Source organism: Myripristis murdjan, chromosome 4, assembly GCF_902150065.1.
Source record: "Myripristis murdjan chromosome 4, fMyrMur1.1, whole genome shotgun sequence".
In the NCBI taxonomy this organism is placed as follows: Eukaryota; Metazoa; Chordata; class Actinopteri; order Holocentriformes; family Holocentridae; genus Myripristis; species Myripristis murdjan.
Genome location: NC_043983.1, coordinates 17,610,520 through 17,626,199, shown reverse-complemented (window position 1 = coordinate 17,626,199; position 15,680 = coordinate 17,610,520). Strand labels below are relative to the sequence as shown.

Here is a 15,680-nt window from a genome sequence, read left to right as displayed (position 1 = left end):
TTGTTTTACTCCATAATGGCTGTTAGAATTAGTTTTCGGCCAAATGCAAATATACTAACAAGTTACTAAAAATGAGAATGCAAAGGGAATGTCTTTCAAATTTTTTCCCCTGATATTAATTGCATGTGCTAACACATTAACTTCAACAGCCCTAAACAGCTTTAGGCCTCCTATGAATGGTATTGATGCTGTCTCTAAGTAGCTGTCATTGCTGCCAGTAGATGACTGCATGTTTCATAATTTACCCTTGTACATTTGTCTTTGCTTCTGACGTCTGACGGGGAGCAGTGCTTGACAGCTGACTCAGATACTTAACATTAGCAGGGAGTGTCTGGGGCTCGTGATTATTGCCAGTTACAAGAATACACAGCACTGTTCATCATTGAAAATAGCAGTCAACGAGTTGAGTTTATGTTAAGCACCAAATTTACACACAAGAGTACCGTCTGTTCCTGAAGTGCTTTCTGAGAATTACAGAGTCAAGAGTTAGAGAGGGAGGAAATCAGTTGAAGCCAGCCAACAGACACCAGCTGTCGGCTCATTCCTGAGTGTTCCCCGGTGTAACACTGATTTGCCTGAACCACATTATCTAAACATTTTCTGAGCTGAAAAGCAGCCAATAATCAAATGACAATGACCGTGCCTTTTTGTTGAACAGATCTAAGCTGCAGTTTAAAACACAAACCTGCCCGTGGTTTGTGATAATTGACTGTGTATCTCATCGCCTGAGAGTTGTTGTAACATAAAAAAAACTATTTTGTCTCGTTGCTGCAGAGAGAGAAGAAGGGCCTTCTGAAGTTGCTGTCCTCCAACAAGAAAAAGGCTCGTCCTTCACCGCCCTCCTCTCCCACCCTTGAGGCAGAGCAGGCTGCTGCTGGGGAGGTGCTGCAGGGCGCCATGGGGCCAGACACCACCCCTCCCTCTGGCAGTGCCAGTCGTGTGGAGCCTGAACCTGCTGCCTCTGCTGCTGCCTCTTCATCATCATCGCCCTCGTCCTCAGCTCCTGAGTCTTCTCACCGCAAGAACAGTCCTCTTGACGGATGCGCTCCCATCGCTCCACCTCCTCGCCAAGCCTGCTCCTCTCTCTTATCTCAACAGCATGATGCACGGCCCATCATATGTGAGAGGTACAGAGCTGTAGATAGTGCTATTGCAGTGTGACTTTGTTTTTCTGTTTATGTAGCTGATATGAAGAAACTACAGAACTATGTTACAGATCAATGGTTTTCAGAATGGTCCCCTCAGCCCCCCCACTGTGAAAGGCATCTGAGGACGGCGTTCAGACACAAGAAACCTGACGATGTTGCAGCATCACTGTTATGACATTTAACACAAGGGAGACAGGGCATGCTGGAAAACAGCCTTAACATTCACTGTGGCCAGAATTATTCTGTGAGAAAGTTAATGGAAAATAACAGCAAAAAGAGCTACGATTTAAGTTCCCTCTAAATCAATAATAAAATATCAGGAGAGTTAATAATTGCACGCAATTAAAGAGGTTTGGTAAAAATGTAACCATCATAACAAGGAAGTAGGCAAACCACCATATCAGCATGACTATCATAAAAACCATGTTCGATTCTGTTCTGATGGTAAGAATCCATCTGTGCTGTTTGAAAAATGCTGTTAGGTACAGCCGCTGTCTCGTTTCATTAATGTTCCAGTAATTTTTTGCTTATTTGCTCATCATCTATTTTCATAGCACATCATCTTAAAAAAAAAAAAAAAAAAAAATGAATCTCCCGCATCACTGAAACACAAAAATATGTATCTCAGCACTTTGAATTTATTTGACAAGTATGACACCTAGACAGTTCCACAATTTACACAAAACAACCGAGGGCAAAATCACCTCAAGTGGCGGTCCGGGGCTTCATGACAATCAACTTGAAAAAGTTTGGAAACCCCTGTTGTTGATATTATGAATTATTGGCTGTCATTTCAACAATGTGTACTGATAACCGCCTGTCATGCTGGCTGTTCCTCCTCAGGTACAGAGTCGTGGTGTCTTATCCTCCCCAGAGCGAGGCCGAGCTGGAGCTGAAGGAGGGAGACATCGTGTTTGTTCACAGGAAGAGGGAAGACGGCTGGTTCAAAGGCACGCTGCAGAGGAACGGCAGGACTGGACTGTTCCCCGGCAGCTTTGTGGACAGCATCTAACACACACTGCAGCTGAGATGCCGTCACCGCCGCCGTCAGCGTCTCCTGGCTGACGGCTATCAGCCTTGCCGTGCCGTACAAACCAGACAGATCGGCGCTTGGGAGGCTGCCAGAACAAAACCATCAGACTGACACTTAACTGACTTTGAGGCCACTGTGGCTGCAGTCACAGAAAGAGAACAAAGACGGCCGCAGCACATGGGAGAAGGTTGCAGAGAAGAACAGAGCATGTTGGCAATTAAAGCACAGTGGGCAGAGCTTGAGGAGAGCACACTACTCATGAACTTTCTTTCTTTATGTTGGTTATTTATATCTTTGTAACAATTCAGATGTTAAATGTGTGCCTTGTACTGTTCCTCACTTTATTGTACACAAGGAGACAAAGACAATTAGTCACAAAACAAACAGTTATGAGCTGTTAATAGATAGGTTACACATTTTAACTTATTTCATAGTTTTGTTTTCTGGAAAAATGAGCTTGGCCTTGTTGTAGTGTAAGACATTTAGGGGTGAAGCTGGCACATGCCTTATCACATATTTTACTACATCATCTATGCTTGTAGACTGCCAGAAAGGGGTTTACAGTTGTTTCGGTTGTCAGCTGATAAGAGAAGGAATAAGGAGCAGTGTCATCATCAGCATATGCTGCATGGCAGGAAGAAAATACTTCCCCAGTTCCAAAGGTATTACCTAATCCTGATTTCAGATCTGATAGACCCGATGAGACTCTTGGTACCATTCACAGCCATGTGGAAACTGCACATCACATCATCAAGTATTTTTTCCAGACTAGGCCATTCAGATGCTTAGTTTTTCCTTGGTGTGGCCGATATGCTGAGTTGTTGATCTGCTACCTTGTGGTGATCAAATATTTGCTTGTCATTAGGAAAACCGTCTGCAGGAAATGAGCTAGGTTTAGACTTGTTAGGCGACTGTTTGGTTTTGCGTTTTTAATATGCGAAAAAAAATACACTCCAACATAGACTTTGCAATCAAATATTGCTTACTTTGTACTTTCTGTGTACTTACTGACCAGAGTAGCTGCTCTCCTAACCCCTTGGCGGTAGCCTAAGCACACCAGACGTAGCTCTGCATCACAAGAGCGACACTCACCTATCATTTCAATAACAGTGCACAACTGATTATTTCTAATGTATATTTATGCTCATTAAATTCCACATGGAGTTGACACCAGCTGCTTTTAGAGAGTGTCTACATGTAACGAACCTCAACACAGCAGGACACACACAAGACGCAGCCCTGAAGGTCACCCTTCACAGGCTCTCGATTTTTGTACACTATGACTCATTCCTAATGTGACTTGTTGCAATAAAAACACAACTAGCTAGAGCACAGAATATTTTCCTCAACATATCATTGGTATCAATTTACAGGAAGAGGTATGTAGCTTAGTTCTCTTGAATCTTCAAAGTTAGGAATTAATAGAAATTGATCACTCTGACCCCCTTCATTTTTGATTTAGTGGTTGGGTTACGGTGTACATTACGTCTATACAAAATGTTTGATGTCAAATGTTGTAATGACTTGAATTACTGTATGATTTCCTTATGATTGGAGGGAATTTGGTGGCAGATGTGTTGCTGGTTGGACTGAAAACAAAAAAGAATTAGGAACGATAGAATTAATATTTTTGACAATGAAATCTCAGAGCACCGTTTCTCTTCATCGAAACAAATCTTTTAAAATATAATGCCTCCTCGTTTTTATTTATTCTCAAAAAAATGCATCGGAGAAAAAAATACTGAACGTAGGGACTTCACCATATAATTAAATGTCGATTTTCCCAAGCTTGCACGGAGAAAAGATGTAAGAAATGAGGGCAGAACTCTTGAAATGCTCAATATTGTCTACCCCCAAAACCCCAAACCAGTTAATGTAGTGTGATTAATTCATCTGTAGATTAGTGACGGCTACTGAAGATCTTCAGCAAAGCCTGCAAGGTCTGGGGGTGGGGGGTATTTAAACATCTGAGTCTTGAGGCAATCACTGAATCGTGCCAAATTTGGACATTTCATATTAGATCAGAATGAATTTTATGACTGAATCGGACCCAATTTTTCAATTTTTCAATTTTCTTTCCTTTTTTTTTTTTCTTTCCAAGTGTTTTGTTGTGAATTGACAGGGACCACTGTGTAACTGACTGCTGGATATGTTATATGTTGGTGTGAAAATTGGAGAAAGCCTGGAAATGGGTGGTACAAATCACTGTTTGTCATAGGGCCTTTATTATTGTTATTATTATTTTTGTTATGTTGTTAAATTGGTACGCATGTAGAATTAACCCAATGTTCTACAGTTGTCTTGGCAATCACTGCACCAACCTCAGGCTATGTGCTAAACCGTTTCTTTGAGTGTCTTTCATTTCACTGATAAGCCTTTTATATACACAACAGACACACACACACACACAAACACTCGTCATAATAACATATGCACTAACATCATCGAACATCGTCTGCACAGTTTGAGACTGACAAAAGGTGAAGCATTGTGTTCCTGTCCGCAGTCGTTATACTGTATTTTCATTTCTTGGAACGCAGAGTAACACTAAAGTTTGCTTGATTCAACTTAACGGATTTTCCTCACGCCAAGGTGACTTACTTGATTTTTTTATTTTATTTTATTTTATTTTTATTTTTATTTCTGTTTGTCTTGTTTTTGTTTCTGGATTTATTTTTTGTATAGATAGTCTGTATGTCTGAAAATGATGAAATTTAAATCAGCTTATTTGGCACAAGGCTATGTGAAAAAAAAAAAAAAAAACATTCTGAAGTATTTGAGGGAATAGCACATTTTGTAAAAATGACTATAACAATAAAAGCTAATGGTTTCCATACTTTTTGAGGCCAATTATTGTTTTATGATGAGTGTGGGGCTTTTTTTCCCTTGTGTTGTGACCTTGTGTTTGCTGGCCCCTTGCTGTCAGTGCGGAGCCGCCTGCAACATGAAAACAGACATGGAGCGGTGTTGACAGGACGGAGAAGTCAGACTGTCTCCCTCCCTCAGCACAGGCACATGCCTTGACTTGAATTACCAGCAGAGCAAAGGTACACAGGGTCTGCGTTTGAGTGTGTATGTGTGTTTAAAAGTGCATATGCGCAACATGCAGCAGCTCACCAATTAGATCACAAGAATGAAACACTCTGTTTCCTGGGTTAGAGGTCAAATGCGAAATGTCAAGAAGACACGCGCTCATTAGTGTCTGAAGAACGAAAAGGCTCCTGTGCAGATTAGCCTCTCCAGTGGCTTACAGTGGAGAGGAGCGTTTCAGTGGCCCTGCTATTAGCCTGTGTAGGATGCTCAGCTGGGGATTGCTGACAGGAGCTGACAGGCACACACAGAGGTCACTGTGGTACACACACTTCCCTGCGGATGATGGGTTACCATGGAAATGGGTTCCTCCAATTTGTGAGTATGGGGCTATAGCAAGTGAGGGCTAAGAAAAACAGGTACTTTCATGTTGCCAAGAATCTGCGTCTCTGCCTTTAATCGTTGGGTGAGATCATACGGCGATTAGATCACAGCTGTTTTGTTCCAGAGCCTTTCTCCACTTCCATTGTGTTTGGCTGTGTTTTGCTCTGGGAGATAATGGCATATAAATGAGGAGCTTAATCCAAGAATCTGTCCAAGAGACAGAGAGCTGCATTGTGTGGGAACTGTGTAGATGGACGAGGTGCATTAACTGGTGCATGTGTGTAAATCCTTAGTGACAAAAAAAAAATGACATCATGTAAATGTTTGAATCCGCTGTTGTACTATAGGCTACCTGTCACTTGCCGGTGTCACTGTTGGGCTCCCTTGTGACAGACTTGCACATGATGTGGTTTGCATGGTTCAATAATGGATCATGTGGTATTTGAAATTGGTAAAGGTAACCCATTTTGCATGATAGGCCTCACTCAGGTTCAGTAAACACAAGCAAATTTCATATTAACTAATATGTTGTAAAAACATCATGTGAATTGATCAACCAAACTCAGAGATAAGCCACTATTTTTTATCCATTTATTTTTTTGGCATTTGTCTGAAAGGTGGAAATTAGGGATTAACTGCAAATTACTTGCAGTTAATCCCTAATCCAACCCAGGTAATGATTTTCCTCTTCAAAAAGTCCAAACAGTTTATTATCATCTGTAGTGGAGTTAAGACAGCAAGCCTTAGCATCCTAACAGTTTTAAATTGTTCTGAATTGCAGTGTTTCAAATTTCACCTGTCTGGGATGTACAACCCCACCACACACACACACACACACACACACACACACACACACACACTGAGAGGGGAAAAAAAGAAACTGAGAAAGCAATTTTAGAGGAAAGTCAAATATATAAACCACCACAAAACAATCAGGTTTTAGTCATGCAGGTTTGAACCAACACTCAACACTGAATAGTGAGTGTTGGAGCAGGCAAGCAGGGAACCATATAGTAGATTTATCTCAAGTGGTGAGGTTAATATAGTTTGTGTGTGTGTGCATGTGTCTGTGTGTGTGTGTGTGTGTGTGTGTGTGTTTGGGAGAGGGAGGGGGACGGGAGGCAGTATGGTGTGTAACTGCAATAAATCAGTGGTTATGTGGTGATAGCACCAAAATGGAATTGTGCCACTGATTCGGCTTTGTATGTGTGTGTGTGTGTGTGTGTGTGTGTGTGTGTGTGTGTGTGTGTGTGTGTGTTGTGTAAGAGCAATAGAGTACAAGCTACGAGCCTTGTTGGTGAGCTTCATTAGATCGCAAAGGTGTGAAGGAGGAAAACGAGGTCCTGGTGTTCATGCAGGTGATCTGAATACAAATGACGCCCTCTCTCTCTCTCTCTCTCTCTCTCTCACTCACTCACTCACTTACTCACACACAAATAAAAACACACATTCCAACAGTCAATTTAATGAACATTATGGTGTGAGCAATATTTGGGAGCCAGTTTTATCATTTTGTTGTGCAGGTCCTATCTTCTCCTCAGATGGATGGATGGGATTGATAAGCCAGAGGATCAGATGTTGTGATTGGACCAGCAGCCGCTGCAGCAAATCAATCCCGGAGAGCATCACGCTGCCTGATGGACCGTCCAGCTGCAGGCCAAGGCCACCCAGTCTCAGCAGCACCCACATTTCTTTGACCAGAGACACCTTTTTTCTCCCCTGGGGAAATAAATCCTCCACTGGGCAGCAGGAGATGCTGAGTGACTGTCATTAAGAATCTGTGTTATTTCAGAGGGCTGAGCGGTCAGAGTGTGTGGACATAAATAACTCCCTGCTACAGTCAGAAACTAAAGCACAAAGACCTTTGATGTTGTCAAGATGCAAAAATAATCTTTTGCCTTGTTACCTCAAATCACAAAAAAGGAATCAGAGTAATGCTTTGATAAATGCTGGATGGTTGCTGCACATAAAACAGCAGGAAAACATTTTAGCCCTCGTATTGTAACAAGACAGCAGGACCATTACAATAATAAGAGATATGCAAATGAACAAGGAGGCCACTGTTGAGTCATTACCTCAGTAACACAGCCACTCCAGAGGTAGCTGCAGGAATAGACATTATGATGGTTTTTTCATGCACATTAAACAACTCTGATCAACAAACAGCAAAGAATTACATAAATAAATCAATAGTTTTGTCATTATTGTGCAATGAGAATGGGTTGCTCTTTTACTAGCCTGTTTATAAGCAGGTTAAAACAAAACAAAACAAACAACCCTAATCAGAATCAGAAATACTTTATTGATCCCAGAGGGGAAATTGGGTCCGGTGCAGCAGCTCAGATTTTAAAGAGAAGAATATATTTTATGCATGAGTGAAATTATAAGAGATAGACAAAGAAAAATACGGGTATTTGACATCTGACAGGCTGTTTGAGCACATGTGGGCTCGTCACACAGATGGACATGTCCTCCAGCTGTGCAGGCCTGTGCACCATCAAGTCCGTGCTCTGCAGCCCGGCCCTGCGCTGTGCACGCTGCGCCCCCTAGCGACCAGCACACAATAACACAACAACAAAGAGAGGAAACATGGCGGCGCCCATGAAGCGCTCGCTCTGACAGTTACCAGTAAAGAAACTCTGAGGAGCGGTCAACACTAAAGGTAAGAAGAGAGAGACTTGTTTCAGCGTAATGCCACGACATTTTGTCTCCTCGGTGTCGACCTGCTCACTCCCCAGGCGCCACGCACACCTTGACCTTTTCAAAAATCACCCACCATGTCCGTGTGTTTGGCAGCCGAGCTTCACTTTCACTTGTTCTCGCTTAGTGTCCGTGTCCCTTCACCTGCCCACTTTAACTGTTATTGTTTTAGTTGTTTGTACTTAGTGTTGAGCCACAAAGATATAAAAAAGAAGAATGTACAGTTAGATCCATAAGTAGCTATTTGGACAGTGACACAATATTCATAATTTTGCCCTTGTACACCACAGTGGATTTGAAATGGAGTAATCAAGACAGGATTGAAGTGCAGACTTTCAGCTTTAATTTAAGGGGTTGAACAAAAAAAAAAAAAAAAGGCAGTAACCTTTTAGGAATTACAGCCAGTTTTATACATTGTCACCCCATTTTCAGAGGCTCAAAACTCATTGAACAAACTATACATAACTGGAATTATAAGGATTATATTTGATATTTGGAGGAAAATCCTTTGCAGTCTATGACTGCCTGAGGTCTGGAGCCCATGGACGACATCACCAAATTTTGAGTTTCCTCCCTTGAGACGCTCTGCCAAGCCTTTACTGCAGCTGCCTTCAGCTGCTGCTTGTTTGTGGGTCATTCTGCCTTCAGTTTGGTCTTCAGCAAGTGAAAAGCAGCTCAGCTGGGTTGAGGTCTGGGGACGGACTTGACCAGTTGAAGAATGTTTCACTTCTTTGCTTTCAGTAACTCTTGGGTTGGTTGCGCAGTGTGTTTTGGGTCATTGTCCATCTGCACTGTGAAGCACCGTCCTATCAGTTTGGTGGCATTTGGCTGAATCTGAGCAGACAGTACAGCCTTATAAACATCAACCTTATATCATCCTGCTACTTCCATCAGCAGTCACATCATCAATAAACACCAGTGACCCAGTTCCACTGGCAGCCATACTTGCCCATGCCATAACACTGCCTGCACCATGCTGGACAGATGATGAGCTCTGCTTTGGGTCAGGAGCTGTTCCTTTCATTCTCCACACTTTTCTCCTCCTATCATTCTGGTACAAGCTCATCTTCGTTTCATCTGTCCAAAGAACCTTGTTCCAGAATCGGACAGGCTTTTTTCTTTTTTTTTTTAATAAAGTCTAATCTGGCTTTCCTGTTCTTGAGTGACACCAGTGGTTTGCACCTCACTGTTTACCCTCTGTATTTATTTTCTGCCTCCTCCAGAGTGTTTTTGGCTTCCCTAGACGTTGTGAATGGGTTTTTCTTTACCAGGGAAAGAATTCTTAAGTCATCCACTTTAGATGTCCTCTGTGGTCTTCCAGGCCTTTTGGAGTTGCTGATCTTACCAGTGCATTCCTTCTGTTTCAGGATATACCAAACCATTGATTTGGCTACGCCTAAAGTTGTTGCTCTCTGTCTGATAGATGTTGTTGTTGTTGTTGTTTCCGCTTTTTGAGCCTTGTGTTGGTCTCCTTCACCTGCATAGACACCTCTCTGGATTGCATGTTGGGGGTTCTGATAAACAGATAGCAAATGCAAAAGCAAATACTGATAATGAACTCCAGACCTGGTAAGGCTCCCAGATCCTCCTAAGTAATGAGGGTCTTTCTCTTACACGGTACAGGATCTCCTCTGGAGTACAGTATGATGTCAGTCACATTAGGATGGGGTGGAATATTTCTCTCTATAATTTATGAGGTGATTTAATAATATCTTTCCAAAACTCTGTAATGTTTGGGCAGTGCCAGATCATATGTATAAGATCTGCATTTATAACTTTTCCATTTGATGAATATATGCAGCTTAACAGGTGTGTAGTATGTTCTGTGCAAAATATTGAACTGAATCAGTCTGTGTTTGGTGGAGATTAAAAACGTTTGTGCCAGTCAGCATCATCATATGAGCAATTTAAATCCAAGTGCCTTTTATGTTTTGTAGGAGGTCTTTCATATTCTGGACTATTATTGTTGAGAATCATTTTTGCATTTTAGACCATAAAATATGATTCTATAACAACACGGCAACACAGTAGTTTAATTGTGATGTTTGTATATCGATGTTTACTGCATTTATAGTCAACCATAGGGTTGGAATGATTTTGTAACAAGACCAAAAAAACAAACCGTGATGCTCCAGTCTTTTTTATTATTTTATTTTATTTTTTACATTGAACACATTTGAAGTGTAGAACATGCATCTCTGCTTTTGATTCATAACAGGCTACCAGGCATAATAACCCACATTTCCACAAGTCATATGAAGGCATTCTGTTGCTATGTTGTGCAACATTTGCAAAACAATGGCAAAAGCCCCAATTAAATTATGTGCATTAAAGTCGTGGCGTACAATTAAATTAAAATGAAATAAATGTAATTTTGAATCCGTGCCATACTGTTATAAACCAGAAACGGAGGTACAAACCAAACCATAAAAATGCGAACCATCACACACTCAGAAGCTCTATAAAATGTTTCATGTTGTAGTTTGAGTCCATAGAGGCCAAGTAAGGACACATATCAGTGCTGTGGTGCAGTCCCCTAGTGCAGTGCTGTGGTCTCCCCTGCAGGAGGCGTGATGTCCAGGCTGGCGGTGGTGTGTGGCGGCTCCAGGGGCATTGGACAGGCTGTGTGTCGCCTGCTGGCACAGAGAGGCTGCAGGCTGGCTGTCGTGTCCAGGAACAAAGACGCTGCCCGGGCCACTGCAGCATCTCTGAGCGGAGGTGGGATACTGTGCTAAGCACCAATGTCAAAAAAATCCCATATGTAATGTATTTTTGTAGTATTGCACAAATACAAAATGATTTTAAGTGTACTTTATTTTATGAGATCACTGAGGAATGATTGCAGAAATGATAGTTGACAGGGTTGTGTGCGTTTCTTTATGTTGCACAACAAATTGCCTCATTGAAGGAAGCGTATTGTAATCTCATTAAATCGAGAATGCATACTGCGCTGTAAAATCACTCTTTTTATTCTTTATTTCTCTCTCTGTCCAGTTAAGTCCTTTTTTTATTTCTTGTTTCTTCACTAATGCAAGAACCACAAAGTTTGGGCAAAGTAAAGGTATCAGAGTTGCAACTTTTGTTTTCCTTTATGTTCCTTCCTTTCAGAAAGTAGTCAAAGAGAAACATCTAGAATTTGAAAGCAACAGCATATCCTCTAGCAGCTGACGTTCCTATAATTTCCCTATCAAGAGGATTTGCTCACACACAGACGCACGCAGAGCGATTGATCTTCTGCTTATCTCACCACAGTGAAAATGAAATGTAGACCTACCTGTGGCCGGTTGCGTTCTTGTCATTGTTTACTTCTCTGTTCTGTAGCTGAACATGTGGCTTTTAGCTGCGACGTCTCCAAAGAGACAGACGTGCAGAGGACGTTTGAGACGATTCAGAAGACGTGTGGAAACATCTCTTACCTTGTGAACGCAGCCGGCACCAACAGGTGAGCGACACCTCCGCTGGGATGCGCTCTATTCGAAAGTGCCTGTGTGGATATATTGTGAAGCTGACTGTGTGTGTGTGTGTGTGTGTGTGTGCGTGTGCGTGCTCAGGGATGGCCTGCTGTTGAGGACAAAGCCAGAGGACATGGTGGATCTGCTTCACACCAACTTGCTGGGCACCATGTTCACCTGCAAGGCAGCACTACGGAGCATGCTGCAAACACAGGGAGCCGCCATTGTCAACATAGGTACTGTGTATGTGCTGGACTGTTAAAGGAACAGTTCACCCAAAATACAAAGAAAGTATTTTTGCACGTACCTCCAGTAGGTACAAACTAGAGGAGGTTAGATGCATTTTAGCAGTCTTCCTTGTCAAGATATAGTTCCTAAAGAAACTCATCATGGATTATGTTGCGTATCCATGTCACTGTTTTTTGAAATAGCTGTTATTGTTGAATTTTTAACATGTAATTTTGAATGTTTTGAGCTACACAAAAGAATACCCATACAGGAAAACTGCACAAGACTAGTAACCTCACCAGATAATACAGAAAGTATCTTTGTAGATAGATTGCACCATAGATAGATAGATTGTTTTAATTTTTTTTTGGGTGAACTCGTCCTTAAATGTATGACCTGAATCCCATGGCCTGTATGACCTGAATAGTGTTATGTTTTCAGTATGGCCACCAGAGGGTGGTGCATATCACTTTGACTTTCTTAAAAACTCAGTTGTGTTTTTAAAGGACATATGACATAGGGCTTCAAATTGTGTCTACAATATGTTTTCTCGTTTTAAACATTTTTCTCATTCCTGGTAAGCAGCCTAGATATGGATTGTTTTTTGATCTCAATAAGTTACACATTACTTACAACACCATCAGCCTATGTGAAACCCAAAGCTCCTTATGTTTGTTAAATGAAAGGAAAAAAAAACATAATTTTACATTAAGTCTATGGCCCTAGGTGTTCAGTCTCTCTTGATGATTTTTTTCACCTTTATCAACACCTCCCTGATATGCTGTGTTCAAGGTGAGGTATTTGTGTCCTGTTTGTAGGTTCTGTTGTGGGCCTGAAAGGGAATGCCGGCCAGTGTGTCTACAGCGCCAGTAAGGCCGGTCTAGAGGGCTTCACACGCTCGCTGGCTAAAGAGGTGGCTTCACGCAACGTCAGGGTCAACCTGCTGGCTCCAGGTACCGCTGCACCCTTCACCCGGCTTCCCATCTCCCTCTCCGCTCCCCATCCCGTTTCCCTCAGCATCTGCCCAAACCCTCTTTCCCCATGCCACATTAATTGCTCTGTCCTGTCCCACTTCCTGTCCCTGTCCTCCACTGCCCACAGGTTTCATCCGTACCGATATGACCGCAGGGCTGAGAGAGAACGAAGCGGCGCGCTCCATCCCCCTTGGCAGGTTCGGGGAGCCGGACGAAGTAGCCCAGGCTGTCCTCTTCCTTCTGGAGTCTCCCTACATCACCGGACAGGTGCTGGTGGTGGATGGAGGACTGCAGCTCGCAATGTAGAGAGCGAGGCCATCCTGTGGAGCTCCTCACTGTCTGACCACACAAAACAGCATCAGCAGGGCAGGCGAATGACTCACCCCGCCCGTTACAGAATATTGTACGTCTCGTTATAGGAATAGAAGCTGGAGGTCTGTTTCAACACGATACTCGAGGCCAGAGGACATAGTTTGGCTCGGGATGAACACGATCGCTCCTTTTTACTCATGTATCATTGTGGAGCAGCATTACCAGGCATGTAACTGATGTGGTTGGACAGCGGGCATGGGTGGTGTATTTTTTGCTAAAGATGAGCTTTGCTTCATAAAACTAAGCGAGCATGTCTGCCTTTGCACTGAGTGAGTCTTTGTGACTGATGTTGAATGTGGCTTTGTGGTTGTGTGTAATTCGGAGCCATAGAAATGAAGGAGTTAGCATTGTCAGCATGGACAGGCATATATTTCTATCCTCAACATGAGTTTGCGTGTCAGAGAAAGCCATCTGCTGCTTCTCTGCTCAGTCAACTCGGTGCCGCCGCCTTGCATGGAAAGAGAAACTTTGAACAAGTGTGCGAGTCAAACTTGTAAAATGGCATTGACATGGGAGGTAAAAGAAAAGAGAATCACTGTCATCTTTGCCTGTGTGGCCTCACATCTCTTCGCCCTGTGCTGAGTCACCCTGTCCAGCCACAGTGGGCGTGGCCAATGTGTGTGACAGCCACTCATGACTAACGCTGCCGACTCCAGAGTGTCTAGCCCGCTCCAGACCTTTGTGCCCTGCAGCCTTAACTTTGATCAGCAGATTTAACGCTGTTGTTTTTTCCATGACTGTGAGGCACCCACGGCTGACCAGAGCTCTCGTGTTTCTCTCTCCCCACTTCCCCTGGGAGACCCCCGCACTGCCGGCACGCTGCCTCTCCAGCGGCCTCCCCTGAGCCCACCTCTGGAGGGGCCCAGGAAGAGGAGCCAGGCATGTTGCGCTGCAGCTGGAGGAAATTAGAGGTGGGACGGGGTATTTTTAGCTCTGGGAATGTTTTGCGTGTCTGGTTACAGCTCGGGTACTGCGGGGTGGACGGATGAGGTCGGAGGTGACTGTCATGCTCGGTGATGAGATTTGAAATGCTGTGATTTCTTGTGTTACGTGTCCCGTTCCTCACTGAAATACACTCTTACCCTGTGAGTCTACATCATAACCACAGCCATCAGTGAGGGACTGCATGTGCACCCAGCTCTCCCTGCTGTTTTATGCATACTTGGATCATGATTGTCTAATTTCTATTCAAGTATTGTGTTATATTGTGAACAATGTATCTGACTGATTCACAGCACAGAATATGGTGTTTCCACTGTAACTGATGTTGTTTTAAGGCATTCTGTTAATTCATAAAGTGTCTGATAATCTACAAAACATTTCACCCTGTCTCTGAAGAGTTTATTTTTTATTATCTTTCATAAACTAAAATAATATCAGGAGAACAATCCATATACAGGCATTGTTTGGCATAGAAATTAAGTCATATTTATGTTGCAATGACCACAGTAACTGTCAGCTGATGCAAGCTCTGAACAGACAGAAAAAGATGTCCATTTGGTATAGTATGACAGGTGACAAAGATAGTAGAGATACATGTATACCTTACTTTGCACTTTGCACCAGTTTAGAGTGTTTGCTACCTTTGAATACTGGAAAACAGTCATATATTTATACATCCAAGTAGTTTGGCACTGTCCAAAAATAACATGCACAGAAATTGTGTTTGCATTAAGCCTAAAAGTGATTTAAGGCAGTATATATTTATAACACTTCATGATACAGGAAGGATTATGTTTTATCATTGAACATTTGAGAGAAAAAAAAAGGTTGCTGATATAATTTATGTCAAGTTTGCTGGGAAAAGTAAATAAAATGTAAAGTTTTTTTTTTCTCATACAAAAATAAAACAGACAATCTGCGATGTGTGCGACAAATACGCTGAAAACCTTTCACAGCACCCTCTCTCGAGTGAGAACGTTTCAATTCACACTTCTAAAATAAACCATCAAAGAAAATAAATCACCAAAGTGAGAGCCACCATCACGTAAGTTTCCGAAAAATCATCATCACCACTTCCACCATCATTCACATCCTCCTATCAAATGTTATCTTACCACATAAAGATGACTGTCCATCACAAAACTTGCTGTTTTTCTTGCTTTAAATGACCCTCCTCAGATCCCTCAGTTTACAAAAGTGACTCCTGCGGGAGAGTGACACTGCCTCAGATTCTTTCATCCCAGCTTCCTTTCCTTCTGTTGAACCCACAAAAAAACTGAGGGATCTCATCCCGTTGCAATTTGACCAACATTCATTTTTCCCAAACCTCATTTCTGTTACAAAAGAAAGAAAGAAAAGAAACAATTACTGTATGTAAGGCCCGGCCTTGTGCAATATCTGTAGATAGTGTGCTAAT

At 42.5% G+C, this 15,680-nt stretch overlaps 2 protein-coding genes across 3 annotated transcripts in view; both read left to right on the top strand.

The window, feature by feature from the left end:
• sh3rf1 (SH3 domain containing ring finger 1) overlaps positions 1 to 5,017 on the top strand; it is a 43,169-nt gene extending 38,152 nt beyond the window's left edge. Inside the window, exons 11-12 of the mRNA XM_030049132.1 lie at positions 775 to 1,127; positions 1,992 to 5,017. Of these exons, the coding sequence (XP_029904992.1) occupies positions 775 to 1,127; positions 1,992 to 2,160 (522 nt within the window). The 3' untranslated portion in view covers positions 2,161 to 5,017. The remainder of the gene's footprint in view (positions 1 to 774; positions 1,128 to 1,991) is intronic.
• A 3,105-nt stretch (positions 5,018 to 8,122) lies between these two features.
• On the top strand, positions 8,123 to 15,036 carry cbr4 (carbonyl reductase 4). 2 transcript variants are annotated; one of them, XM_030049133.1, is made up of 6 exons: positions 8,123 to 8,257; positions 10,861 to 11,013; positions 11,617 to 11,737; positions 11,847 to 11,983; positions 12,794 to 12,928; positions 13,077 to 15,036. In XM_030049133.1, the coding sequence occupies exons 2-6, from the start codon at positions 10,869 to 10,871 to the stop codon at positions 13,253 to 13,255; spliced, it is 717 nt and encodes a 238-aa protein (XP_029904993.1). In that variant the 5' UTR covers positions 8,123 to 8,257; positions 10,861 to 10,868; the 3' UTR covers positions 13,256 to 15,036. The 2 variants fall into 2 exon arrangements, with proteins under 2 accessions (XP_029904993.1, XP_029904994.1); XM_030049134.1 differs by having other exon boundaries at positions 8,168 to 8,257; positions 10,778 to 11,013.
• The last annotated feature ends 644 nt before the right edge of the window (positions 15,037 to 15,680 follow it).

What these genes read in the sequence shown, in the direction of transcription:
- cbr4 (XM_030049133.1), top strand. Translation starts at nt 10,869, where the DNA reads ATGTCCAGGCTGGCGGTGGTGTGTGGCGGCTCCAGGGGCATTGGACAG. An exon ending in AACGCAGCCGGCACCAACAG is followed by an intron (nt 11,738 to 11,846) that starts GTGAGCGACACC and finishes GTGCGTGCTCAG; the next exon opens with GGATGGCCTGCTGTTGAGGA. An exon ending in GGTCAACCTGCTGGCTCCAG is followed by an intron (nt 12,929 to 13,076) that starts GTACCGCTGCAC and finishes CACTGCCCACAG; the next exon opens with GTTTCATCCGTACCGATATG.